Source organism: Megalops cyprinoides, chromosome 10, assembly GCF_013368585.1.
Source record: "Megalops cyprinoides isolate fMegCyp1 chromosome 10, fMegCyp1.pri, whole genome shotgun sequence".
NCBI classification, from domain to species: domain Eukaryota; kingdom Metazoa; phylum Chordata; class Actinopteri; order Elopiformes; family Megalopidae; genus Megalops; species Megalops cyprinoides.
In genome coordinates this window covers 37,309,279-37,335,363 of record NC_050592.1, presented here as the reverse complement: position 1 = coordinate 37,335,363, position 26,085 = coordinate 37,309,279, and the positions used below count along the sequence as shown (strand labels likewise).

At 41.5% G+C, this 26,085-nt stretch overlaps 2 protein-coding genes across 11 annotated transcripts in view; one reads left to right on the top strand and one right to left on the bottom strand.

Moving 5' to 3' along the window:
- Window positions 1-6,889, top strand: part of lrrfip2 (leucine rich repeat (in FLII) interacting protein 2) — a 75,846-nt gene extending 68,957 nt beyond the window's left edge. For all 9 annotated transcript variants that reach the window (XM_036539697.1, XM_036539695.1, XM_036539696.1 and 6 more), the window contains 6 exons: window positions 1,579-1,711; window positions 2,088-2,137; window positions 3,081-3,201; window positions 4,496-4,575; window positions 5,210-5,314; window positions 6,498-6,889. In XM_036539697.1, coding sequence (XP_036395590.1) covers window positions 1,579-1,711; window positions 2,088-2,137; window positions 3,081-3,201; window positions 4,496-4,575; window positions 5,210-5,314; window positions 6,498-6,608 — 600 coding nt within the window. In that variant the 3' untranslated portion in view covers window positions 6,609-6,889. The remainder of the gene's footprint in view (window positions 1-1,578; window positions 1,712-2,087; window positions 2,138-3,080; window positions 3,202-4,495; window positions 4,576-5,209; window positions 5,315-6,497) is intronic.
- Window positions 6,890-8,365: 1,476 nt separating this feature from the next.
- The window catches only part of mlh1 (mutL homolog 1, colon cancer, nonpolyposis type 2 (E. coli)), a 30,176-nt gene continuing 12,456 nt past the window's right edge, over window positions 8,366-26,085 (bottom strand). Inside the window, exons 17-20 of one of the 2 annotated variants that reach the window (XM_036538328.1) lie at window positions 18,248-18,412; window positions 16,670-16,762; window positions 12,330-12,443; window positions 8,366-9,835 (exon numbers count right to left, since the gene is read on the bottom strand). In XM_036538328.1, coding sequence (XP_036394221.1) covers window positions 9,668-9,835; window positions 12,330-12,443; window positions 16,670-16,762; window positions 18,248-18,412 — 540 coding nt within the window. In that variant the 3' untranslated portion in view covers window positions 8,366-9,667. Of the gene's footprint in view, window positions 9,836-12,329; window positions 12,444-16,669; window positions 16,763-17,141; window positions 17,189-18,247; window positions 18,413-26,085 lie in introns of those variants that run through there. The other variant, XM_036538329.1, reaches the window with a different exon arrangement.

Here is a 26,085-nt window from a genome sequence, read left to right as displayed (position 1 = left end):
AGCTTAAAAAAAGTTAAAGTTTAAAAAAAGTTAATTTTGGATGAGGTAAGGGCATCTGCTTAAAAAAAAGGCAAGTGGTTCATTTTCAAAGTATCTCACAGTGTCCTAAAATCAAACAGATGTGAGTTTTATGGGAAATTTAAAAAGGTGGTGGAATAATGATAGGAATAAAAAGATTAATGTAGATAATAACAAATATTATTACACACATTATTTATAAATATATTGAAATTAAACATAATGAATTTAAAATGCAATTTCAATTATTTTCAGATTGCTAAAGAAATCACACATTTTCAAATAAATGTCAAATATTTTTCAAAAACATATTAGTTGTATGATAATGGCTTCAAAGTTATGTTCAAAACAGGGTTATATTTAACATTTAGCTAGACAAAGTACCAACTCTAACGCCTTTGAAACCCTGATGTGGAACATGGTGAGAATTGCAGTGACTAGTATAACTGTAAAAATGGGATAGCATAATTTTCCATTCTCCATCCATTTTGTAAAGACAGTATTTCAGATATATTCATGAGAGGTGTTTGATAATACTTCATGAATGTATTTGGCCCAGGTCTGACATCGCCATGCCTTTGTGAGTGGGACAGATGTCACTCCAGTGTGTGTGACCCTGGGCCATAAACATTTGCTCTCCAGCATACAAACTGTTTGTATTGTGTAGGTAGTTTGTACGAGTTTTTATTCAGTTAGTGTTATGGAGATGTGCATTGTACTTGATCATCTGTTCAGTGACTGAAATCATTTTATTTATGTTCATATATATATTTAGAGACAAATGTGTCTAATTATAGACACATGGGCGGCAGTGTAGCATAGTGGTTAAGGAGCAGGACTCGTAACCGAAAGGTTGCCGGTTCGATCCCCACTGGGACACTGCTGCTGTACCCTTGGGCAAGGTACAACCCACAATTGCGTCAGTAAATATCCAGCTGTATAAATGGATAACGTTGTAAAGAACTGTAACCTATGTAAGTCGCTTTGGATAAAAGCGTCTGCTAAATGAATAAATGTAAATGTAAATTATAAATGTGGCTTTTTTGGCTCATGACTGTACATTTTGTTAATTTTTGTTAACCTTGATTTTTTTTGGCCTATTTCAATCGTTTTAATAATGCTTTTGTTGGCATCCTGCCTGGTTCATTAAACCGCTTTTTAAATGTTGTTCACATTTAAAGTCTTTTCACCCACATTAGTCCATACACCAGTGCTGAGAACCTAGTTCAATGATGAGCACCAACAGTACGGCAGACTGGAGATGTCCCCTCACGCTACTGTTGCAGTAAATCAAAGGAACATAACATATCAACCAACACTAAGACTGCTTAAGTAAATATTATGTAAAGCAGCCTTCCAACGGACTGCCTGATTGCATTGGACTGCTTCCTTTGACACCTGAAACATGACCTCATTAGTTAAGTTAGACCTCAACTAACATTATTAGTTTTTGAGTATGTCTCCTCAGAGCAGTAGCTCAGTGCTGGAGCAGCAGGGTGCTGGAGCGTCTCGGTGCTGGAATGGCTCAGTGCCGCTGTAATGCATGCCTGTCTTGTGCAGAAACATGGGTTGGTGATCATCCCAGAGGGCACCCCCAATGGAGACGTCAGCCATGAGCCTGCAGGCGGGGCCATTACGGTGGTTACACAGGAGGCAGCCCAGGTGCTGGAGTCAGCTGGAGAAGGCCCGCTAGGTAAGAGGAGTCCTGAGGCCACAACACAATATGTACTGAAGCTGTGTCTCACTTTCTGCTGAAGCTGTTTCTTATACTCTACTGAAACTACTACGCCTCACTCTACTGAAGCTGTGTCTCACTCTCTACTGTGTAGCTGTGTGTCTCCATCACCTTTAAACAGAGCCCATGCCCATTGCCATAGAGTGAGCAGACAGCTGGAAAGCTCATTTCACAAGTAGATCATTCCAGTATCTCCAATGTTCTTGAGATATGAGCCCTCTCTAAAAACAGTTTGTTTCTTTGAAAAATGCAGTATTTTTAGCTTCTTAAGTACATGCATCTCGATTTAAATGGATGTTTCCAGCTATTAACCTTTTTGTTCCCATGTCTTCAGATGTGAGGCTACGGAAGCTTGCGAATGAAAAGGATGAACTCTTGGCCCAGGTAAAAGCACTCAGGATTAGGGGTGGGAATCACAGAGGAACTCACGATATGATACTATCACGATATGTTGCCCACGATAACGATGGTATCACGATACTGCGATTCTGCGATACTTGATACATTGCAAGACCATCATCTAGCTAGCTGATGTGTGTTTAAACTAACTTCGGTAGAAAAAAAAGTGTGATGAGGGACTGGTTGGCCGACTTGACAGCTATAAGTGAAGATATATTTTTCCTCTTTAAATTGCACAGCATTACTAATTTGCCAGCTAAGAAGTGTTAGCTAACTTCTCTCAGTTAAGTCGATGCCCTGTTTTCATCGACCAATTATAGCTAGCCAACTAGCTGGCTCGCTAGTTGATCCTACCCCTTTCTGTTTTTTTGGATAATGTTAGGTAGATAAGCTTTTGTTTAAATGTATAATCACACAGAATACTAGCGATACAACTGTAAAGTATCTTTCAATTTAGGAGCTACCGAGCTAAGTTGGCTAACCACTCAACTGAAGCTAGGTACTTATATAAAACAACAGTCTCTGCCATCCAAACCATCTAGTCAGCGTTACTTACTGAAATTGAGTTGGACAGGTCTCATTTCCAGTGAGAACTGAGAAAGAGAAGTTGTGCGCATGTTTTCCCTGCAAGTTTACCCTCATTCATTTGATATGCGCCACCACAAGGAGTCATGAAGTAGTGACTCTGGCAAGTCAAATTGGTGGGGGAATCTGTTTAGAGCGCCTGCATGTTTTAATAAAAATATCGATATTTGGCGCCAGTGTACGTATCGCAAGAGGAAGTAATACGATATCTTCCTGTATCGATATTTTGTCCCACCCCTACTCAGGACACATCTTTACTGTACCCGAATCTTGAAGCAGATGGTGCACTGTATTGGTATGTCATTCTACGTAGTCATGCTTGATCTTTTTTTCCTGCATTTAGATCCGAAAGCTGAAGATGCAGCTTGAGGAAGAGAGACAGAAGAACTCCAAGATGGAGAGTGTGTTCTCAGATGGAGAGCGGCTAGAGAACGGCGCAGACCTGCACTTCATTGAGATGCAGAGTACTTCCCTCTCGCACATCTCCAAACAGATGTTTTGCACATCTCTATCAGATATCTCTCGGACACCTCCCTGACACACATCACTGTCAGATCTTTCATACACTTCCCTCTCATACATCTCTATCAGATAGCTCTCTGACACCTCTGTCTCACACATCACTATCAGATCTCTTTCACACACTTCCCTCTTGTACACCTCTCTGTCAGATGTAAAATTTTGGAACCGGCACAAGCCTAACAAACAGACAGACGGACGGACAGACAAAAAGAAAGAAAGGAAGGAAGGAATGACACTGGGGGCATGCTTCCAGGCCACTGTCCCTCAGGCTGTGGCTCTCACACACATACCCTGTGTGTGTTTCACACACCCCCAAGTTTTAATTTCTCTTCATCATCCCAATTACAATTTTTCTAATTACATGGAATTTATTGCAGTGTAGGTGAAAATGCAATTCATTTTCCACGTCCCCTGTCTCAGTGACAACCTCACATCTGTTTTCATATGCCAGGCTTTCTATTGCCAGGTTGTGGTCATTTAGCATGACCTTTGTCAGGATCTATCTCTATTTTATATCTCTGACTGTTAAGAAATAGAATGAAGAAATGACAATTTGTGATTTTGTCCAAAGATTCGATAGCAATTAAGTGTGCTGTGTAATTTTGTCTCAGGGTGCCTATCTTCCAAAAAGCTTTTTGGCTTGTTCTATAATTTGGTTGATTTTCACTTGTTTAGAAGCAGTTCTGGTCTGAGCTTGGTGTATTAGAAGGCATAACTAGGTTAGTGAGCTCTAAGTTCAGTTTACTGAGAGGACTCATTTCAGCGTTCAGCTCCTGGGCTTGTAGTGCTATAAATTGCTGTCTTGGTGACTTCATCTTAGATGCATCCAGAAATGTAGCCCTCTTTTTTGGATGTAAACGCTAATGCTAATCCTAATTCTCTAATTCTGCCTCAAACACATTATTTGGAGTTCTTTTTTTGTACATTTATGCTATTTCTAAAGACTTCTACCTCTATGTAGGCCTTCTGTTGGATGTATTTCCCATTTAGTATAGTTGATGTGCTAAGCGGACCCAGAATCTCACTTCCATATAATGCAATGGACTGGATAACACTGTCAGTGTTTTCTTTTAATTGCAAGTATGTGCTTTCTCATCACTCTCACATACTGTATCTCTCACAGGCACCTCTCTCACACACCAGCATGTTTACTGCACTCTCTAGGCTGTTTTCCCAAGCCTTATTTTGCATGTTGGTATGGGGAGCTGTGTTCATCTGTCTTGTTTTTTTTTACAGGAGATGCCAACAGACAGATCAGTGAATACAAGTTTAAACTGTCCAAGGCAGAGCAGGAGATGGGTACAATGGAGCAGAATGTGAGTGTACAGTGTGTCTGACATACTCTCACTGTCACACTGACAGAGTTGTGCACTTGTCAGCTTTGGATTCGTCACCACAGCTGTGCTAGCTTTCAAGCCTTAGTATACCTTGCAGGAAGATTTAGGCTTTAGCAACATGCATTTAATCTCCAAATGTGCTGCAGTGGAGGTAGAGATAGTCCTAATGTACATCACCAACCTTTTAACGAGTTTGTGGATTAGCCTAACAGAAGCCACATACAGTGTGCTGTTAAAAACACAGGGACATGGAGTTTAAATCTACACATGTTAACACAGTGGAGTAAAGGTGTTCATTTAATCATTTTTCTAAAATCCTTAGTTAAACATGCAATTTCACCTTATGGGAGGATGATTGTTTCAGAAATTGTCAGGTCACATGGGGAGATATATCTAATAATAATAATGAAAAGCAAAGACAAAGTTATTGGGAGAAGATGTTTGTAGAGCATATCGAACAAAAATATTTAACATAAAAGTAAAAGGCTATCAGTTCATGTTGAATATTGCAGCAAATTTGAATTTTGCTGATCCACCTCCTACCTTTACCTGTTTTGCATGCCTGAATATATCTTAGGCTATATTCTAGACTTTAATTTTGTTTCTGTTGCAGATCAACAGACTTGAAGGGCAGGTGCTCAGGTATAAAGCAGCAGCTGATAACTCCGAAAAAATTGAAGATGAACTTAAAATTGAGAAACGGAAACTCCAAAGAGAGGTGACTCTTACAGATCAAAACATGACTCTCCGCAACATCAACCCAGATCACTCTTAAAGGAGCACTGTGCTTGGCTTTTTGTGTGTGCTTTACTTAATAGTAATGAGAATACCAATAGCACAGTAATAATGACATGAGCAACACCATCCTCTGGGGTCTGGGTTACATTCATTAAGGATGATTTATGCTTCAAGTTTGTATGCAAATGTGAATTATGTATGTGGAAATGGCAGAGCCTCCACCAACTGAAGACCCTTTATGCTCATTATGTTTTTTTCAGGGCAGTATGTGGCCATATGTGCCAAAAGGATTAGTTCTGACTCATTGTTCCTATTGGTCAATTTACGTTTCAGCTGTGACAATATTCATCATCAATCTATCATCAAACACTCAGACCTTCCAGGCATGAGTAGCCCTGCACATTGTTACAAAATCCGAGAGGTGCCCAACAGGCAGTGCAAACTCTGTGCGAATGGCTGTTATGGTCTCAATTATCATATTTAGTTTGTGTTTCAGTTACAGTCACAAGAAGTGTAAATGAGCCCTTAGTGGCTATTTGCACTGTAGTGGTAAAAGGAAGGTACTGTCGTTACTTTGAGGTAGTATCACACTGTGTCAGTTCTGTGGCTGCTTGGTAACTCCCTGATCCCAGGGTTCTGAATATTCATACACTTTTTTGATGTTGTAAGTGACTTTGTTAAATACATTAATGTTATTAAAAACTTGTACAGTTGTTCATTACCATTGACAGCATAATGGAAGTAAATTGTTGTTTGTACTGTGATTCACCAAGATGTTAACGGCCGAAAATAGTGTTGAAAAACTGAATGCTCCAATACCTGATAGCATTATTAATACCTGGTAATACTTAGTGCCTGTTAGTACTGCGTATTGGGCTTACTTAACTCAGTTATGTCACTTTAATCTGTGAAGCTGTGTATGACAATTTCTTCAGATATTTTATGTCAAATACAGCTTTATATTGGACAGCTTGAATGGAAAATAAAATATATGCAGATACTGTAATGAAAGGTAGTGTCTGCAGGCAAATAGAAATTGTTCTTGTGAGAGGAACTCTGAAATAGTCAGAGGGTGGTATTGCTATTGAAGTTTTTCAAGGTTTGTGGCTGTACTTGGATCTCACTGATGATAAACCTCCAAACCTGTGCTGTTCTCTCCATAGCTGAGGACAGCCTTGGACAAGATTGAGGAGATGGAAATGACCAACAGCCATCTAGTGAAACGCCTGGAGAAGATGAAGGCCAATCGAAATGCATTGCTGTCGCAGCAGTGAGCGTAGTCCTTATCTTTCTGGTTCGTCGACTCTACCATCTCTGCCATTAAAGTAACCTTATAGTTTATAAAAACCCTTGTACTGCTAGTACTGGCATACCTTGCTGTTTTTTATTAGTGATACTCAAGAGCTCACCAACTCATTTTCAGCCATCTCACATCCTTGAAAGGGAGTTATCTGGTGTCAGAAAAGGGTAGCAAATTTTGACTGACTCTTAGGATTTTTTTTTTTCATTGTTTTCCAAAATGTTATTCACAAACATTTTATTTCTTTCCCAATGGGTGCTTGATTTTTCTTTGTTTTAATAAGTTGCATGAATTCAGCTACACTACACTGCTTTTCACTGTCAAACCTATAAGGGTCTGCTCTGGCCTTGAACCTGTTCAGGACTCCAGATGCAGTAAAGTGCCTTTCCACATGGAGCAAGAGATTGAGGGTTTGCTTTATTACACTAAGTATGGAAAAACAATTACTGGTACAATATGATGTATTTAAAATAGGGTGCAGTTAGGATTTTAAAAATATATAGAATGAATTAACAGTATGCTGAGTTTCATTGTTAAGGATTTTTTTCAGAAAAAATATTTAAAAGTATTTCTTGAAAACTGTGTAAATGAAAGACTGTATATAGCAAGTGGGTTTTTCTGCATGGGATATGGCACATTGGATTAGCTTAAGGGCAGGATGAGTGTCCAGGTTGTCCATATTTGGTATGTGACAAGCACAGACAAGAAAGAATAGAACATGCTGTACTTTCTCATACTGTGTCTTCACTGCTCAGAAAGAAAGCAGTTTTAGTCTCAGGACCACAGAGTGATTGTGACTGGGGCAGCTACAACATTAAACCAATGTTTAAAGAGACCCATTTACATTTTTTGTTTTGTTTTTACTGGCAGTTGTGATGTCCACCCTGAAATAACCTGCTGCTATTACAAAACTATTACAAAACACTAAAATAAAAGCAAGATTGCGGCCTACTCCAGTGCACTGTGATTCAGATAGCTGGCAGGAATGAAGTGTATCAGAAATATGGAGTTTTGCATTTAAATATACATCTACATATGCATCCCCATTATAGAAATGTCATCACGCTAGATCAGTATCCTATTTATTATATTCAAAATCATATTCAAAAACAAACACACACATGAAGCTCCAGGTGGAATTTATCTGCTTCTCAGTATCAGCTCAGTAAATACTTAAGACTCCAAACAGTCAGCAGAAACCAAAGGAAAATTGCACTGACAATGACATAAGTACACATCTAAGAGAGGATTACACTTGATGGTTATGTGTAATGATACCGGATGAAAACAGCGCAGCTCGGCTTCTATACTTGTTCTAAAATTTCCATACGAACATTGTTGGAACCTAGCTAGTGCCCGCATGATGTCATGGAGTTGGCTGAAAAGGTTTTCAAGCTTCACCAGTCCCAGCAGGTAAGGACCTATGTTGTAATAGAGACAGAAAAGTTACGTAGAGAGTACCTCTTCCATGCAGAGTAACAGGCACCTGGTCATTTTCATACGTATGTTATTATACCTCCAGCTATCATTTGCGGTACTAGATTAGATTAAATTCTTTGATGCAAAGCAAATTTTGTGCCCAGGACAAACTTGAAATTCTAATACAATTAAAACACAAGAATACACACAAAAGGGAATGACAGCCAATACCTTGATATTCAGTCCAATTCAGTTTATTTGTATAGCACTTTTTACAAGTTACCAGAAAGCAGCTTTACATTGTTACCAGGCCTGAGACCCCCATGTCCAGTATGTAGCTTGGTTCCTTCCACCTATGAAGATGCACATCGTGGCCACTGGGTGACACACTCCTCAGTGCTGTGCTGATAGCATTGTGCAGCCCTTTATCTACTCTGAATTATGTGACTTTGATCACTGCCAGTACTGGAGTGCCTTTTTTTTTGCACACCCAGTTTTCAGACACTAGCTGAGTGCTTAAGTTCACTGTGTGGGGCTTGCAGGGTGAAAATAGTTGGCTATATTCCAGAAGATTCCTCTCGCTTCAGTGCTCTGGCAAAAGTGTGGAGGATAAAAACTGGCAACTACAAAATAGGACTGCAAAAGGAAAAAAAAGCATTACATTTTTTATTTTATTTTTATATTTAAGTGTACAAGTGCAGTGTTAACATTCATATGGCACAGAAGAAAAGGACTTTATCAGACAAAGTACATGTCATACTTTGTCACCACCCCATTACACCTGTAGAATGAGGTTTCTTTAATGAGTAAATACAAAAATTTGCACGTTCATTTAAAATATACTAGTTTTGATGTGGTTTTATAAGACAGCTGTAAGGCTTTATTGGCTGCCAAAGAGCAATACACTTTTTAATACTGTGAAAAAACCGCTGTACTTGCTTTGCATTAGTAATGATAATTGCCGACCACAGCAATTACTGTCTTTTGCTATCCATGCTATTTGACTGCTTTGCAAGCATCTCTTAGTGGAGAAAGTCTCAGTCAGCAGCTAGCTGTCTTACTTCACTCTAATGGCACGGTTATACTCCTCCTCCCCAATTACTTTCCATCCAGGGAAAACTCGGGGTGGTGTCAGACTCTTGTCAATCATTTACATTGTCATGCAGTGTTCACCTGCTGGATAATTATCTTTCAGAGTAGATCTACATTATGTAAATTCACTTACCAGAATGACACAAACTGTATGAACACACAATAAATGGGCAATAATTCTCGAATGCTTTTTTCTACAGTTTGGCTGCAGCTGGAGGAAGCTGCACTTGAAAGGGCCTGTTCTCACTTAATGAGTGGTCCCCTCAGTAGGGAACAGTTTTACAGTTTCAATTTTACCAGTAAATAGCGAAAAGAACAGAAATTGTCAAACTCCATCTATTAAGTGCCTGTTCACTTGTTATTTGAAGGGTCAGTTTAGAACTGAAATTTTGAGGAATGGGCAGATCGATGCCCTGTGTTACTATGGCGCCAGAAAAGAACCAGGCTAAAGAGCTGAAGGAAGTCCAGCAAAATGGGCCAGAACATCTGTCCAGGTACCCCATGGATCCATGCAGCTGGGAATCAGCACCTCTCAAACACTTTGTAAAGGTCCGGAAGGTTGGCAATCTGGAGGATGCTGCAGTCCTCACTGAGACGTTTGGGAGGACTGAAGAGTGTTCTGAAGGCTTTGAAAATGACGTGTTCCACACTCCATCTCCAGGATGACCCACTGGAGCCCTGTTCCTCCATCTGCAACAACAACCCTATTACAACCATGACAACCCCAAAGATCCCACTGATACAACACAAGCACAACAACTCATCACAACCACAAAGAACGGCTTCCAGTAGTTCAGAAGGAGCCTTGTGCATTGTGGCCACTGACATGCCCATCTTGTAATCCTAAACATTAGAAAGCATTTACACAGTTGCGATCCTGTTGCAGTGACTTGTAAACTATAGATCCCCCACATTTTATATGTAGGTGTAGTAGTGTTAACAAATATCAATAACACACTGAAACAGTAACTTGCATAGCTTGCTAGCAGTGACACATTAGCAGACAGCTCTCACAAACCAAGTGATTTTTAAGTCTCATTCAGCCTGTTTGGGAAATGCAGAGATACAGACTCCTAGCTGCGCACCTGCCAGCAATCCACAGGCTACCCAAGAGAACTTTGCAGAAAATGATCAGTGGTGACACGTAGCATTGAAACGTAATTTCCAAGTGCGGAAACATAGTTGAGGACTAAGATTGTCACCTCATTAAAGTGAGGCCCCTGGCAGTGTAACGTAGCAAACATCAGTGAAATGATCTAGCTAGCTGGCAGACATAGGTCAAATGAATTAATGTGCCTGAACTGAAGTCACACACTGGTGAATCGGTAGCTTGCAAGCTAGCAAGCTTGTAACATGGGACAGTCCGTATATACAGTCTAGCTAAAATAAGTTAATGAGTCCACCTTGACTGACAGCAAGTGTAAGTTCAAAAACTGCCACTTTGAATTCAAGGAGAAACGTTCATAAAAGTAGTTAAAAAAAGGCTATGCTGCTTCCCTTATTTTACATGTATAATAGTGAAACTGTTTATTTTACATGTTTGCTATGTTATTCTGTGTTAAATGAATTATTACAGAAAACGGTGATGGATTTAAATATAAATTTTTCTCATATCCCATTCACATCTTACGCATTATCTAACTAGGTGAAGGTTTATATGCTTTGAAGTAAACAGCCTGCAACATTGGTGGCAGTTTTTTAAAGCTCCATCAACATGTAAGGATCGCAAAAGTATTTGGTCTGTTGTGTCAGCCATCTTGCTAGTGGCTGCCACTGACAGGTGGCTAATTAAGTAGTTTTGGACCAAAAAAGAAGCTTCACCAAGGAAACTCAATGCAGGCAGCACGTTTAAATGTAGCCACTGCACTTTATATTTCACTGCATGTAATATATGTTCAACATCATGTCTGCCACAAGCATTTTTTATATGGACTTATTGAATCATTTTATTAGTTTTAAAATGAAATTGAAAACTAGAGAGTATCTAAGCAGCCTATATGATGTTGGTAGCTCACACAATACTGAGAGAACTCAACTTCAGTCAATTTACTGGAATGTCAATAGGAGTGGCTACTTCTATTGTTAAGGTTAGGGACACACGCCTCATGCATGCACACAGTTTTTATTTTGGGTTTTATTTGGCCTGTGCTGCTACATAACTACGCAGCTTGAGTCAGCCTCCCTTCCAGATATGCATAAAAGGGTGACCGGAAGGGGAGGGAGAGAAAACTTGGTTGCAACTTCAAATTGTACAGGGAGAGAGAAAATCCATGATGGTGAATTCAAAACTAGACAGCAGTTTTTTGGTGAGTACATTGCATAATTTTGTGGTCTAACTCTATCTGCCCAGTGCCGGCCAGAAGCAGATGGGCCCCCCCATTGAGCCCGGTTCTGCTCAAGGTTTCTTCCTGATAGGGAGTTTTTCCTTGCCACTGTTGCCTTAGGCTTGCTCTCAGGGGGTCTCAGGCCTGGGAAACTATTGTAAAGCTGCTTTGTGACAACTTGTGTTGTAAAAAGCGCTATACAAATAAAAATGAATTGAATTGAATTGAATTGAGTACTGTTTGGTGAGTACTATGATGCAGGAGCAGGAGCGTGCAAATAGCTGCCAGTGTTTTTGAGGCTACAACGACCTTACTTTGAGTGCACCATTTGTTTCGCTGGTAGATAGCATTTGTTTTAGCACGGGGTCATTTTGTTCTGCACTGCTCGTTTCGCTGGGACTTGCCAACCTACATTTGTCTGTTTTTCCATATACTCACAAACACACTATTTAGTTATGGTAGCCACATACTTTACAAACATTACACACATCAGTTTTTGAGACAAGGCAGCTCATCGTAACACCATGATGAAAGCACTCTGCATGGGACATTCAGCATCATTTCCACTTATAGTGCTTTGTAAAAACTACCTCTGGTACTGAATGCACTTAAAATCTCCTGGTAAAAATTCTGCAGGGGGAATGGTGAGATTCCAGACTGTTCCACCCCCTCCCTATCCTGAATAAATGAATAATGACATTCATAATGTACCAAGCTGGTTACAACTGGTCTGGATACAACTGCAAAATCACACAAGTAGTCTTAACAGACATCAAGATTAGCCCACAGCTAGCAGTACACACAGGGAACATGCTGGCTTAACCACAGCAAGTAAGACCGGCTTTGTCAGGGATACATACGTTGGGTTCCACTCCAGGTGAGTCCACTAAGATGTAGCACTTCCTGATGGAGTAGAACATACTGCACTCCTGGCAAAAGTCCCTGAAGCACTCCTTCTCACTGTCCCAGTTCACCTGCACACAGCATGCTCATTAACATCATCAATACACACACTTCAATTAACATGTGTGACTTGGCGTCACCTTCTTTAGCATAACTACTGTGTTATTTTGGTAGAGTGATACGTCCCGTGGCTTTTGGATGTTGTTTTTTTTCTGTGTGTGTGTGTGTGTGTGTGTGTGTGTGTGCGCGCGCGCGCGCATGTGTCAATCCTTGCAGGCCTACCAGTTATCGCATTCGGCTAATTTCTCCCCCTGTTCCAAGGTGATTGTTCCCCTTTTTGTCACCAACATTTTAAGAGCCCATTTTCAGGCGTTTAGAGAGCAGTACCGGAGACTGTTTTTGAGAGCTGTACAGGAGTGGTTTCGAAGAGCCGTCGCAGAAAGACAGCCGTAGTTATCTTCTTGGCTATTGTTTTTTTGTTTTTTTCTTTTTTTTCCTCTTAATAAGTTAAGAGTATTTGATATGTCGTTGTTGCGTTGTTTTGTTACTTCCCTGACCCTAGATGAGGACGTGAGAGAAAATTGGGGCTTCATCAGTGAGATTTTGAATCAAGTGTCTTTTGGACATCTACGAGTATTTGGCTTAGTAAGAGCTGTCATCGTGTTAACAGAGTGAACTCCAGTTAGTAAGAGTGTTTCAGCTGGGTTGTTATAATAGAATAATTTCTTTATTGTCATTGTAACATCTACAACGAAAATTGAGTGCAATCCTTGTAGTGAAGGGCGACAGCAGTCACCCCACCCCGGCCTCGAACCCGGGTCTACGGGGTACTAACCATGTGACTTTGACCGCGACACCAAAGAGCCAGGCTTGTTGGTATAGCAGTCAGAGCGCATACTCAACCGTAGTGACGGCACTCTGTCACAACCCTCAACAGTGCAAAGGATCAATAAAAAAGCTAATAAATAATCTATAAAAATAATTTAAAAAGTAAGGCTATATAAAAAGTAAGAAAGGTACAACACAAGTAAAAACACACAGAGATATCTACATTCTGCCAGAAAAATTGCACAGGTCCCTTATTGCACAGTGAACGTGAACATTATGTTTTGTGGCATTTAAAGCTTGTACAGCTATGGAATAAAAACTGTTTTTGAGTTGGTTTGTCCTTTATGTCCTTTATGCAATCCTTCCGACACTTGTTTGTTGTTTTGCTTTATCATTTTTCCTTTGGAAGGTTTTGGAGTGGGGATTTATTTCTCCGTAGGGGGTACGCTATCCGGATGTTTGTTCCTAGCAAAAGACCAAAACGTTACGAGAGTCAGCATTTAAATGCCGCCCTGAGCCTGGTAAACCTTTGAAGACCAACTAGGGACTAGTTAGTTGTTTTTGTTAGGTAGGCGCTGGAGTTCCTCTGCACCCAAGTCATAAGTCATTCTTTTTGGATGCATTGTGAGTTTTTGATACTATACTCGTTCTGGCTTTTTTGTGCTTCTGCAGCTATATACAGCACCTTTGTATATAGGATATGTGCAGACTGATTTTTTTAACTATTTTGAGAACTGTGTGGTGAAGTCAGGTTGTAAAGTTGGCTCAATATGTCTTCTGTTGATGTATTTGTGGAGTATCCTTCTGGGGAACTCTTGGATAGCTTCACTAAAGAACAGTTACTACAAATTGCTGAGTGTTATGGTGCTGGGCTTGCCAGTCAAGATAAGAAGCTTAAAGAGACTGGTAAAAGCTTTAAAAATGAGTTTGGTGGAAAAAGGAGTCCTTTCAGTGAAATCGGAGGGGCTAAGTTCTCCTGAGCCATCACTGTCATCTGCTGCCAGTATTGTCAGTGAATTAACAAAACTCTCATTATAAGAGACAGATGCAGCTAGAAGCAGCCAAACTAAGTGCTGAGCGTGAAGCTGGGAGCTTGGAGAAAGAACTCAAACTGAAGAGGCTAGAATATAAACGTGAATTGGAACTTAAAAGGTTATAACGAGAAAAGCGTGAACGTGAATGCGAACACAAAGAAAGACAATTCATGCTAAAAAGACTTGAGGTCGAATTGGCTGCCAGGGGCCCTGGTGCACCTCCACCAGCGCCTTCTCCTGAGCCTCCATTAAGTGAGCCTGCATTTGGTTCCACCCTTCTCCGAGGGGGAGGTGGAGAGGTATTTCTCTCATTTGTATGAATAGTGACAACTCTAAAGTGTGGACTTTGCTACTGGAGTGTTAACGGGAAAGGCCCAGGATGTGTATTCCTCGCTCACTGTGGAGCAGAGTTCTGACTATGAAATTGTTAAAAGCACAATTTTGAATGCCTGGGAGTTGGCACCTGAGGCTTATCACCAACGTTTCAGAAGTTCCAGAAAAACTGACACTCAAATTTATGTTGAGTTCGCTAAAGAGTAGGGCTGCCCCCTAATAGTTGACCAAACTTTAGTCGATGAGGAGAGTCTTAGTCGACCAAGTTTTCATTGGTAAGTTGGTCGCCGAAAAAAAAACCCTCAAACTCCATTCGGGAGCTGCATGTTGGCAGGAAATCATCGAAAGTGTGGGATCATTTCAAGCGTGTAAAGGACGACTCCAAGAAGGTGACATGCAAACACTGCATGCACAGATTCACCTATCATTCATCGGCCGCAAACATGACTTATCATCGGAAACACGTAGGGGATAGCCGGTACGAAAATAACAGCAATTTTCTCTGAGCCCATACAAGTCTGATATGCCTGACTGTGTCAGCATGTACAGCATGCAACACTTACCAGAACCCCGAAAAATCGCGTGGATACATCATACTTTCATGGAGTTATACCCGAGAAGCTGTTTTCGATCACGAAAAGTAAATTCACTCAAGCAGTAATTTTTTTTTGAATGACAAGTTGTGTCTATTGTTTCATGTGTCATAGTCATGATCATTTGACAGATTAATTAGTACTTTAACACATCCTGAAGTTTGCTGTGTCAGAGTTTCTCAGTTTCGAAGCAAGTCAGGTTTAACTGTCAGGACGAGTGTAACAGTTGTTTCTTCCCTCTACAATAACAACGATACTTATTATATTAATATACCAAAGTCGTTCCACATTTGTACAAAATAGCACCTGGTATTGATAGAACACACACGAATTGTTGATCACAATGAAAATTATTTTCTGTCTGTAACGTTATCTTTTAAAATGACGCTTATCTGAAAAGTGTTACTTCCATCCCAGCTCTCACCTAAGTAGCCTAATGTTATCCCTTTCACATGTAACTTATTTTTATACAATGTAGCGCGCTGTTACACTACATGGTTCGTTATGTTTACAACAGCGTTATTAAGCTTCTCATAGTTTTCAGTTAGCATCTGCTATATTTTTTAATGTTAAATCACTGTTTCCTCAAAGCTAAAATTAGCTAGAATTTTTCCAATCTAGTGTTATAATCGCATCGGTTTTATCATACGCGTTAAACGTCTAATCACATCAGTGTGACCGTACACGCAAAAGGGTTATAAAAATAGATGGCAGCGCATCCGGAGCCGGTGCTGTCCTTTTGCAAGAAGATGGCAACAGAATCAGTTTGCTACTTCTCGAAAAACTTCTTATAACGTCAACGAAACCCCCAGTGAGAACTGTTCACACTTCTACCCTCTGGCAAGAGGTACAGAAGTGTGAAATGCAGAACATCCAGACTCAGGAACAGCTTCTATCCAACAGCCATCAAACTCTTGAATGGGTCAAATACACAAATACACACCTCCCCGGCCTAGCCCATGCATACATTCACACATACACACCCACACTGCAACCAACTGTGCAATGGAATGGAACTGACATTGCATCAACATTGCACATCCTACACTGCACTGATGTCCTTTTTGCACATTTAATGTATATATCCTTTATTTATTTATTATTTTTTTTCCCTTACACTCTCCGACCTTATTTATATATTTTCTTTCTTAAATTCTTGTGTTTTCTTGTGTTCTACCCTGTGTGTGTGTGTGCGCATGCGCGCACGCATCAATCCTTGCAGGCCTGCCCGTTCCTGCATTCGCTCCGCCTGCTCCAAAGTGATTGGTCCCCCTTTGGCACCAACATCTAAAGAGCCTGTTTCAGGGTGTTTGGAGACCACAGCTAGTGTTACTTTCTTGGTTATTGTTTTTTTTTTTTTTGGTTTTCTTTTTTTTTTTTAAAGTTATTTCGTTGTCGCACTGTCTTTTTTTGTTACTTGCCTGACCCTGGATGTGACAAGAGTGCTTAGTAAACTGACACTGCTAGACTAGACAAGACATGCAATGCTCTGAGTGCTCATCGCCTTACCTCTGTGGCAAGACGCAGAATGAACATGGGAAGCCCTTCCATAGGTGGGATGTAGCTGTCAAGGAGCAGTGGCAGTCCAGTGAGATTTCCGTCCTGTAAACATAGGCATGCAGAACGCAGCGCTCAGAGATCTCACTGATTGACTACATTACACAGACCAACACAATGTACTGTGTTACATACAAGGACATTAAGGCTGTTTTGTTTCCTTTTATGTTTGTCCCTCCCTTTCTCCTGTCTGCAGGTTAACAGCTGCTGCCTTTCGCCAGTGTAATTGGTGCGCTAACACAAATTTGTCGGACAGAATAGCAGCGTCCACAAGAGTTGCTAGTTACAAGGAAGTCGGAGGTAATAATTCTATTCCAACCAACATCCAACTTTTTTCTCAAACGATTACACAACACGGGAAGCGGGAGAGGGGAAACCCAACCTTTGACCCACGAGTGCTGCTTTATCTCCCATCCTCATTTCCCCCGCACCAATCACGCCAGCGAAAGGCAGCCGCTGTTAACCTGCAGACTGGATAAAGGGAGGGACAAACATCATCCTCTTGAAGTAGAACTACTCCGGCCCCAGTAGCGCTTGCATCTACCTCTAACTTAAATGGTAGAGCAGTTTGGAGCGGAGACAGGGAGGAAACTGTATTCTTTTTGTTTGATCTCTATGTTTTCCCCTGTTTATGTTTAGTTAGGGAGGGTAAGTTTTCTGTTGTTTATTTTACTTTTTGTTGTTAGGTTAGAAGATGCTTAAACCAATTACGTAGTAGTGTTTTTCTGTTTGTTATTTTGGCATTTCCCCTTCCGGAAGTTGTCGGTTTTGATTTTACTAACTGTGTTGCTAATAAAAATATTTTCCTTTTTGCGGAATTGTCACTATCGTGGTTAGTGCTGGGGACAGGAGAAGGGATACTCCACTCACCATTTTAGTTACGATCTCTGACCCTAGACCGGGGTCATAACAGCTGCAGCTATTAAACTCTCAAGGTTTAACACTGCCCATCCATCACCGACAGTGGATGGATGAGAAGGAACTACCTCATAAATCTTGGCAGCAAACTCAGATTGCAAATATGTATTTGCTGTCTATCAATTCAGCCTCAGCCCTGATGCAATTGAAATTATTAAAGAATAGTGGATAGTTGGATACAGTGCAGTGGTTGCTCAAACACAGCTCAAACTCAAAGAGCGTTTTAAAATGCATGAGCTTGCAGGTGTTAAGCTATCACAGTTAATGCAGGCATTAACTCAACAACACATCCAACCCACGGCTGTGAGCAAGCACCGTTGTAATATTGTTGCACAGATAGCCCAAACAAAATAACTGTCATGTGTAAGACAGACGTAGGAGAAGTCAATTTTGTGTACAAGAGTTCAACCAAATATAAACGTCAAACATTTCACAAATGTTTTGTATACATGTGTCTTTTTTTATGATTAATGCTACATACATTTTAGGTTCAGACGTAGACATCTGAGGGTATGATATAGAATTTCTTACTGCCATCAGATACATTGCCTCCTAGTCACACCACTGACCATCCACAGCCAGGCCCTGGCACACGGGTGTTACAGAGCTCACCTGGTCAATCTCCAAGGAGAAGTAGTCCTCCAGCATCTCAGCCTTTTTCTTGAGAAAGTCAACAATGTATTTGGCCAAGCCCTCCTTGGGCCCGTCCTCTTCTGACCATCCACTCTCTGCTGAATCCAGGGCTAGCATTGCCAGGTCAAAGATCGGAGCTGGAGTCTGCAACATGACACAGCTGACGCTAAAGAACCATACTGAGCTACTGCATTAATATATTCATACAGAATTACTGCATTAATACCAGAAGTATAGCCCCACCGAGCTACAGCACTAATACAGGAAGTATAGCCATAATGAGCTACAGTATTAAAATAACTATACTGAGCTACAGCATTAATATAGCCATACTGACCTACAGCATTAAGGGGTCATTCCATATCAAATCACCCAGAGGGTCCCAGGTCACCCTCTCAGATTCCCCTGAAAAAAATTCACAGGTGCTCCTATACCAAACTTACGGAGAAATCCCAAATATTAGGTCTGTATCTCTAATAGTTTTGAAACTATAGTACTTTGAAATTTTAACAAATTTTATGCATTTTGCCAAACAAGCCTTTCGGTCCAACGTCCGACATTCATAGCTCCTTTGATATGGCATGTACAGCTTTGAAACTTTGAGACGAGGGCTAACTTTTTCTGTAGAATACAAAAATGTAATCAGATCAGGTGTATCTTATGTACTTTTCCTCCTACAAGGCTCTGAAAATGGCCAAAAATTCAAAATGTAACAAAACGACACCTTTGAGAGCTTCTCACTCAAACAGTATGCCAGACAAAGCACTCAGAGTTTTTTCCTGTAATTTATGACATATTAGGCCATGTGTATGCAGTAACCACATTTATTACTGTTATAAGAGTATCAATAATTTTTTGAAATGTGATCGATTTTCAAATTTCCTCAAAATTGCCTATTTTCAAGTCCTCATTTGACCATGTGAGCAGTTAATCATTTTCATATTTTTACCATATCCTTATGTATCTGAAGATGATCTGACAAAAAAAATGTTGTTGCTGAGCTTCCTTCTGGAGTTATGATTTGCTAAAGAGCTACAGCATTAAGACAAGTATAGCCATAGTGAGCTACAGCCTTAATACAGCCATACAAAGCTACTACATTAATACAAGTATAGGCATTCTGACCTACAGCATTAAAATAGCCATACAGAGCTACCGCATTAATAAAGGAAGTACAGCCATACTGTGCTACAGCATTAATATATACATACAGAGGTACTGCAGTAACACAGGTATAGCCATACTGAGCTACAGCCTTAATACAGCCATACAAAGCTACTGAATTAATACAAGTATAGCCATATTGAGCTACAACATTAATACAAGTGTAGCAACACTGACTTACTGCATTAACATAGCCATACTGAGCTACAGTATTAATATAACTATACTGAGCTACAGCATTAATACAGGACGTATAGCCACACTGAGTTACAGCATTAACATAGCCATACTGAGCTACAGTATTAATATAGCCATACTGAGCTACAGCATTAATACAGGAAGTATGGCCATACTGAGCTACAGTATTAATATAGCCATACTCAGTGACAGCTGGTGGTGATATTGGGTGGGTGGGCTAACAAATGCATTATACCCATCAACAGTTCATGCTGCAGCAACAGCAGCATTACATCCGAGGTACCAAGGTACAGCAACAACACTATATACCTTGTTATAGCAAGCGCTCTACAACAACACTAGAAGTACCCACAAGAATGTCCTGATGCCAAAAAACTGTCTTTCTCTCTCTCTTTCTGTTTCTCTCTCTCTCTCACACACACACACACACACACACATACATACATACATACACACCATTTGACTATTTTTTCTCTGTACACATTGGCACATGCCATTTTTTTACAAAAACAAAATATGCAAGAATGGAATGATAGGCTACATGATAGAACAGAATGCTCTGTCATGTAGCCTACAATGTCAGCAAAGGGTCCACCTAGGGATACACTACAAAACGTGTTCCAACTGTAACAACTGCCGATAGATACTACAACTGTTTTTACCACAACCGTTTTGCAAGACATTATGTCAAACATCATGTCCCGAATAAAACAATTTGGTAACCACAGCAAAAATAACGGTCATTATAGAAGAAAGACAGGCAATATGTAGACAGGAAAGCTAAAGGAAACGTGTGTGATGGTCTTTTAAGAGGTCTATAGGCTTGGGCCTACCTTATTTGAAGAGAAGCTCACATCGACGACCTTTCTGGGACGCAAACAGGTTAATAACCATATCACTGAAGTCCAGTGATTTTTGGATGAAGTCCCAAAGGCTGGAATAGTGGCTAGTCACAAGCAGCATTGGCCGTTCGTTGAGGTATAATCCGAACAAAAAATATCCAGCAACAATGTAAAAAGTTGAATCATTGTGATTTTTTTAATGTTCAACATGCTAGTTAAATTTGAAGAACAGTCGGGGATTCATTTAACGGAGTATTTCCCGTCATTTAGCTACCATTTTTAAAAGCTTTGAGGGATAGGTCCAAAATTCTCTCTTATTTTAGCCAACAAAATACGCCTTCAATATATCATTACATTAGATTGACTGATAGCTATTTGACAATACTAGCTAGCAAATGTTGGTTGATATTTTTTTAACTAGCTACCTATTGACAGCCACTCTTTTTTTTTAGCTACTCTACTTTTGCCGTGATCATGTGATTATTAGAAGAAATGTGCAGAACAGACAGTCAATAGATGTCAGTTACTTGTATTCTAAATGACAAATATATAGTCTGATACAGTAAATGACTTTCTCGGACACTTCTCAATAGTTTCCGATGAAAAACGGCATTCAAATTAACTGGCACGTGACCGCCTGAGACTTCCGGGTACTGGGCTGAATGAATTTAGCCCAAATAATCAGCAAATCAAGGGGGCGTGCCACAACAAATGTCACTCACTTGACACAGAAGATGAATGGAAGCTGATGCCACTGTGTTTCGGCTGTAAAAATAAGCCCATTCAGATATATCCTGTGTTTTTCTTGTGTCTATTTGGTGCTGTTGCTGCTTCCACCAAAATTTTTAAAAAATCTGTTATAAGGTTTTTTAACAATAATTTTCTCATCTTTATTGTAGAAGATAGGAAGGGCTTAGCCCTGTTAGGTCATACCAGGTTAGGTTTTAGGTTAGGTTAGGTTTATACCAGCCATCCCTGGCCATACTGACCTACAGCGTAAATAAGGATGAGCAGTAATGCTTAGGGCTTTCCGTGGTTTGTGTCTTCCCTTACGCTTAACCAACTTCCCAACTCCTCAAAACTAATCTGAACTGTGGCTTGGAATCGGAAACGGCTCTTCATGCTCACGATCGTCCACACACACCATCACCGCATCAATGGAGACCCGAGAAAGGGCGTATTCATTAAAAACAGTTTCATACCGATGGTGTGGGGTTGTGAAGCGCTCTAATACGGAAACTAGACTGAACGATGTAACCATTACAAGCCAATCCAGGTAGTTCATGACATATAGGAGCTTGTTATCAACGTGTCCCTACAAGAAATAACGGAGACAGCTGATAATGGGAAATGGGCTACTCAGTGTTCTCAATCCTACTCCTGGAGGCCCACTGTCCTGCACATCTTCTGTCTATTCTTGGCCCAAACACACCTGATTAGTGTGATTAACATGCCCTTGAATAAATCAGGTGTGCTCAGCTAACCAAAAGTGCCACCGATGAGTTCAGTCAGGTAGGCAGAGCAGGGAAAGATGGAAAATGCGCAGGACTGTGGGACTCCAGGAACAGGACTGAGAAACACTGCGTACATGATCTAGCTTCTCATCTAGCCTAACCACTGTATTTCAATACACATGGAGGCCATACAGAAAACATCTTACGTAAAATACAGAATGAACTCATGACTTGAATTGAATGACTAATTGCCGCAAAATATGTAACACAACGGCTGCATTTTCCGACACCTTCTGGAGTCAGAAGTTACTCTGCGATTCCCACCCCTAGCATTAATATAGCCTACTGACCTACAGCATTAATACAAGAAGTATAACCATACTGAGCTACAGCCCTAATTGACAGTGACTCGAGATTTGATATTTGCTACTTTTTCTTCTTCACCGGTTCAGTCGGTCTCTGCCTGCCTGCAACTGCACTCTCCCTGCAGTTTGCACTTTCATCAGTTGTGTCTGAGTCGGGATCTCTCGTTGGCTCTCCCTCTCCACCAGCCCCCTCCTCTCTCCTCTCTCATTTTGTTATTTAACCCTTCCGCACGTATAGTCACACCGGTGTGATTAGCCACCCCTGACTGTTCTCTATCATCCACCAGGCCCTCTGCAGTTGTTTCCAGATGAACTGGACACTCTCCTCAGCTCCTTCCCTGAGGAAGGCCCTCCCATTCTGCTGCTTGGGGACTTCAATCTTCTGCTGAACTCCACTGTCTGCTAGTCTCCTCCCCCTCCTCCAGTCCTTTGACTTCACCCTAGTGGAGTCGCCACCAACACACAAGGCTGGCAACCAGCTGGACCATATCTTCATAAAGAGGCTGCCCTACTCCTGATCTCACGGTCATACCTCTCCATACCTCTGATGACTACTTCCTATCCTTCTCCCTCCCGCTCATATCCTCCCCCAAATCTTCTGCTCCCACCCTGTTAGTGTCAGCTCGATGCAACCTTTGCACCCTCTCCTCAAGTGCCTTCTATTCTGCTGTGTGCTCTTCTCTTCCTTCTGTTGAATCCTTCTCACTTCTCTCTGTTGAGGAGAAATCCTCTACTGTTCTCTCTGCACTGTCATCCTCCCTGGACACCCTCTGTCCCCCTGTTACCAAACCAGCTCGCCTGTTCCCTCCCAGTCTCTGGCTGACTGACTGCATTCGTGCAGACAGAGCCAAACTTTGTGCGGCTCAAAGGAGATGGCGGAAATCAAAACCTCCAGATGACCTATCCTATTTCCACTCTCTTCTCATTTCCTTCTCATCTATCCTCCACTAAGTCTGCCTTCTTCCACTCCAGGATCCACTCCACCTCCTCTAACCCTCGCAAACTCTTCTCTACATTCTCCTCCCTCTTCCTCCCTCATTCCTTTCTGCTGATGACTTTTTTACCTTCATCTCGAAGAAAGAGACAGACATCTGCGACTCTTTCCCCTCGTCTCCTCCCATTTCAGATCCCACACCTGCTGTCACTCCCACTACCTTCTTCTCCCCCTAACTGCCTCTGATGTTCTACAGCTAATAAAATCCCACTGTCCCACTACCTGTCCTCTTGATCCTATCCCTTCCTCTCTCTTTCAGTCCATCTCTGAGGATACTCTTCCCTTTATTTCTTCCTTAACCAACAGCTCCCTGTCTACTGGTATAGTTCCCTCTGTTCTGAAGAGGGCACAAGTCATGCCACTGCTAAAGAAACCCACTTTAAATCCAGCTGATGTCAGAAGCTACCGTCCAGTATCTCTTCTACCACTTCTCTCCAAAACCCTTGAATGTGCAGTCTATAACCAACTTTCTCCCTATCTCCTCCAGAATAACCTCCTGGACCCAAACCAGTCGGGATTCAAAGCCGGCCACTCCACTGAGACTGCCCTCCTCGCAGTCACAGAAGCACTTCAGTTGGCCAGAGTGAAGTCACTCAGCTCTGTCCTCATACTACTTGACCTCTCCGCTGCGTTCGACATTGTGAACCACCAGATTCTTCTCTCATCCCTTGCTGGGATGGGCATCTCAGGATCTGCGCTCACATGGTTTGAATCCTACCTGTCTGACCATTCCTATCAGGTATCTTAGAGGGAATTGGTCTCCTGCCCCCGCCCTTTCCAGACCGGGGTCCCACAAGGTTCCGTACTTGTGCTGCATTCCATTTGCCTCAGAAGTTGGACGTCGGAGCTGGGAATGACTTCACACCCGAGTTGACCGCGTTCCAGTACAACAAGTCAGAAAACCAAGATGGACACCTCCGGGAAAACCTTTGTTGCGCTTGCTCTTTTGGAATATAGACAACTACAAAACAAATATGAGGTCCACCTCAAAAACATCATAGAAGTTATAATATGTTAAAATTAACTATTTGTTTAGAAGAGACATGATGAAGTTGCATTTGTTTGAGAGCTAGCTAGCAAAGTGCGTGAAAGTCAAATTAGCTAGCTAGCTACTTGCACATTCAGCTGAAAAGTACAAATACCACCTTACAAACACAAATCTAGCTAGCTAGCTATAATATAAACAAAACAATAAACGTAACTAGCTAGCTACTATCACATTCCACTGAAAAATACAAATATCCCCTTGCAAACAAACACATAGCTAGCTACAATAAAAAAATGAATGTATAAACCTAGGTAGCTTACTAGCTAGCTAATTTGGCTTTCACGCACTTTGCTCAACTGTCATATTACTAATAGCTACTTAGCTATCAAACTAATACAGCCTCATCACGTCTCTTGTAACTAAATATTTAATTTTACCACAGACACTGCAAGCAACCTGTTGTGACAACTACTGTTAAGCTAGCTACCCCTGACCTGCCACTGTTAGCCACAATACCAGTTGATAACGCATTATGCGGTATTTTGTGCATACAGATACCATAGCAACATGTCCACAAATAGACATTAGACAGTACTGTGTGTACGACTGAATTAATGAGACACAAATAAGACAGAAGTGCTAATAAACGGTATAATACTACAGCTTTCACTACTGTTGATGTCCAGAGCAGCCATCTTGGATTTTGAAGTCGGGGTTGGTGAGGTTCCTCTGACTTTCCGGGTCGGAAATCCGACTTCAGGGGGCGTTCTAGTTGAAATTTCGACTTCCCAGTTCAAATAGAACACGGCATTAGCCCACTCCTTTTCTCCCTTTACAATAAATCACTTGGACAGGTTATCTCTGCCCATGGTCTTTCCTACCACTGCTACGCAGATGACACAGTTGTTGTTCTCTTTCTCCCCTTCCGACTCTCAGGTCCAGCCATGCATTGCAGCCCGCCTAGCCAACATTGCCTCCTGGATGTCCGCTAACCATCTTAAGCTCAATCTGGAGAAGACTGAGGTTCTCTTTCTTCCAGCAAAGAACTCCCCAACGATCCGATCACCATTGAGGGTTCTGTGGTGAGCCCCTCCTGGTCAGCCAAAAACCTGGGCATGACCCTGGACGACCAGCTGACCTTCAAGCCACATCGCGGCAGTCACCCGGTCCTGCAGATTCTCCCTCTACAACATGAGGATGATCCGCCCTTTCCTTACCCAACAAGCAACCCAGCTCCTAGTTCAAGCACTGCTTGTCAATCTCCTGCCTTGACTACTGCAACACCTTACTGGCTGGCTTACCGGCCTGCGCTATTAGGTCACTTCAGCTGGTTCAGAATGCTGCTGCAAGCCTAGTATTCAACCTCCCGAAACACTCTCATGCAATTCCACTACTCACTGCACTTCACTGGCTTCCGGTAGCAGCCCACATCCAGTTTAAGACACTGGTACTGGCTTACCAGGCCACAAGAGACTCTGCCCCGTCCTACCTTCAGTCTCTGATCACTCCATACACTCCAACCAGATCTCTCCGCTCAACCTCCTCTGGCCAACAGGCGGTCCCCTCACTTCGGGAACCTGGCAGCTGTTCCACTTGGCCACGTCTTTTTTCTGCCCTTGTTCCACGGTGGTGGAATGACCTTCCTCACCCAATGAGAACTGCAGAATCACTCGCCATCTTCCACATAAGCCTGAAAACCCAACTTTTCAGAATCCACCTGTCCCCTATTGTGTAACCTTTCTGTTATGTATCTGTGTGTCATGGTATAAAATGAAGAAGAAAAAAAAAAAACTCTTCTGTACTAACCCTGTC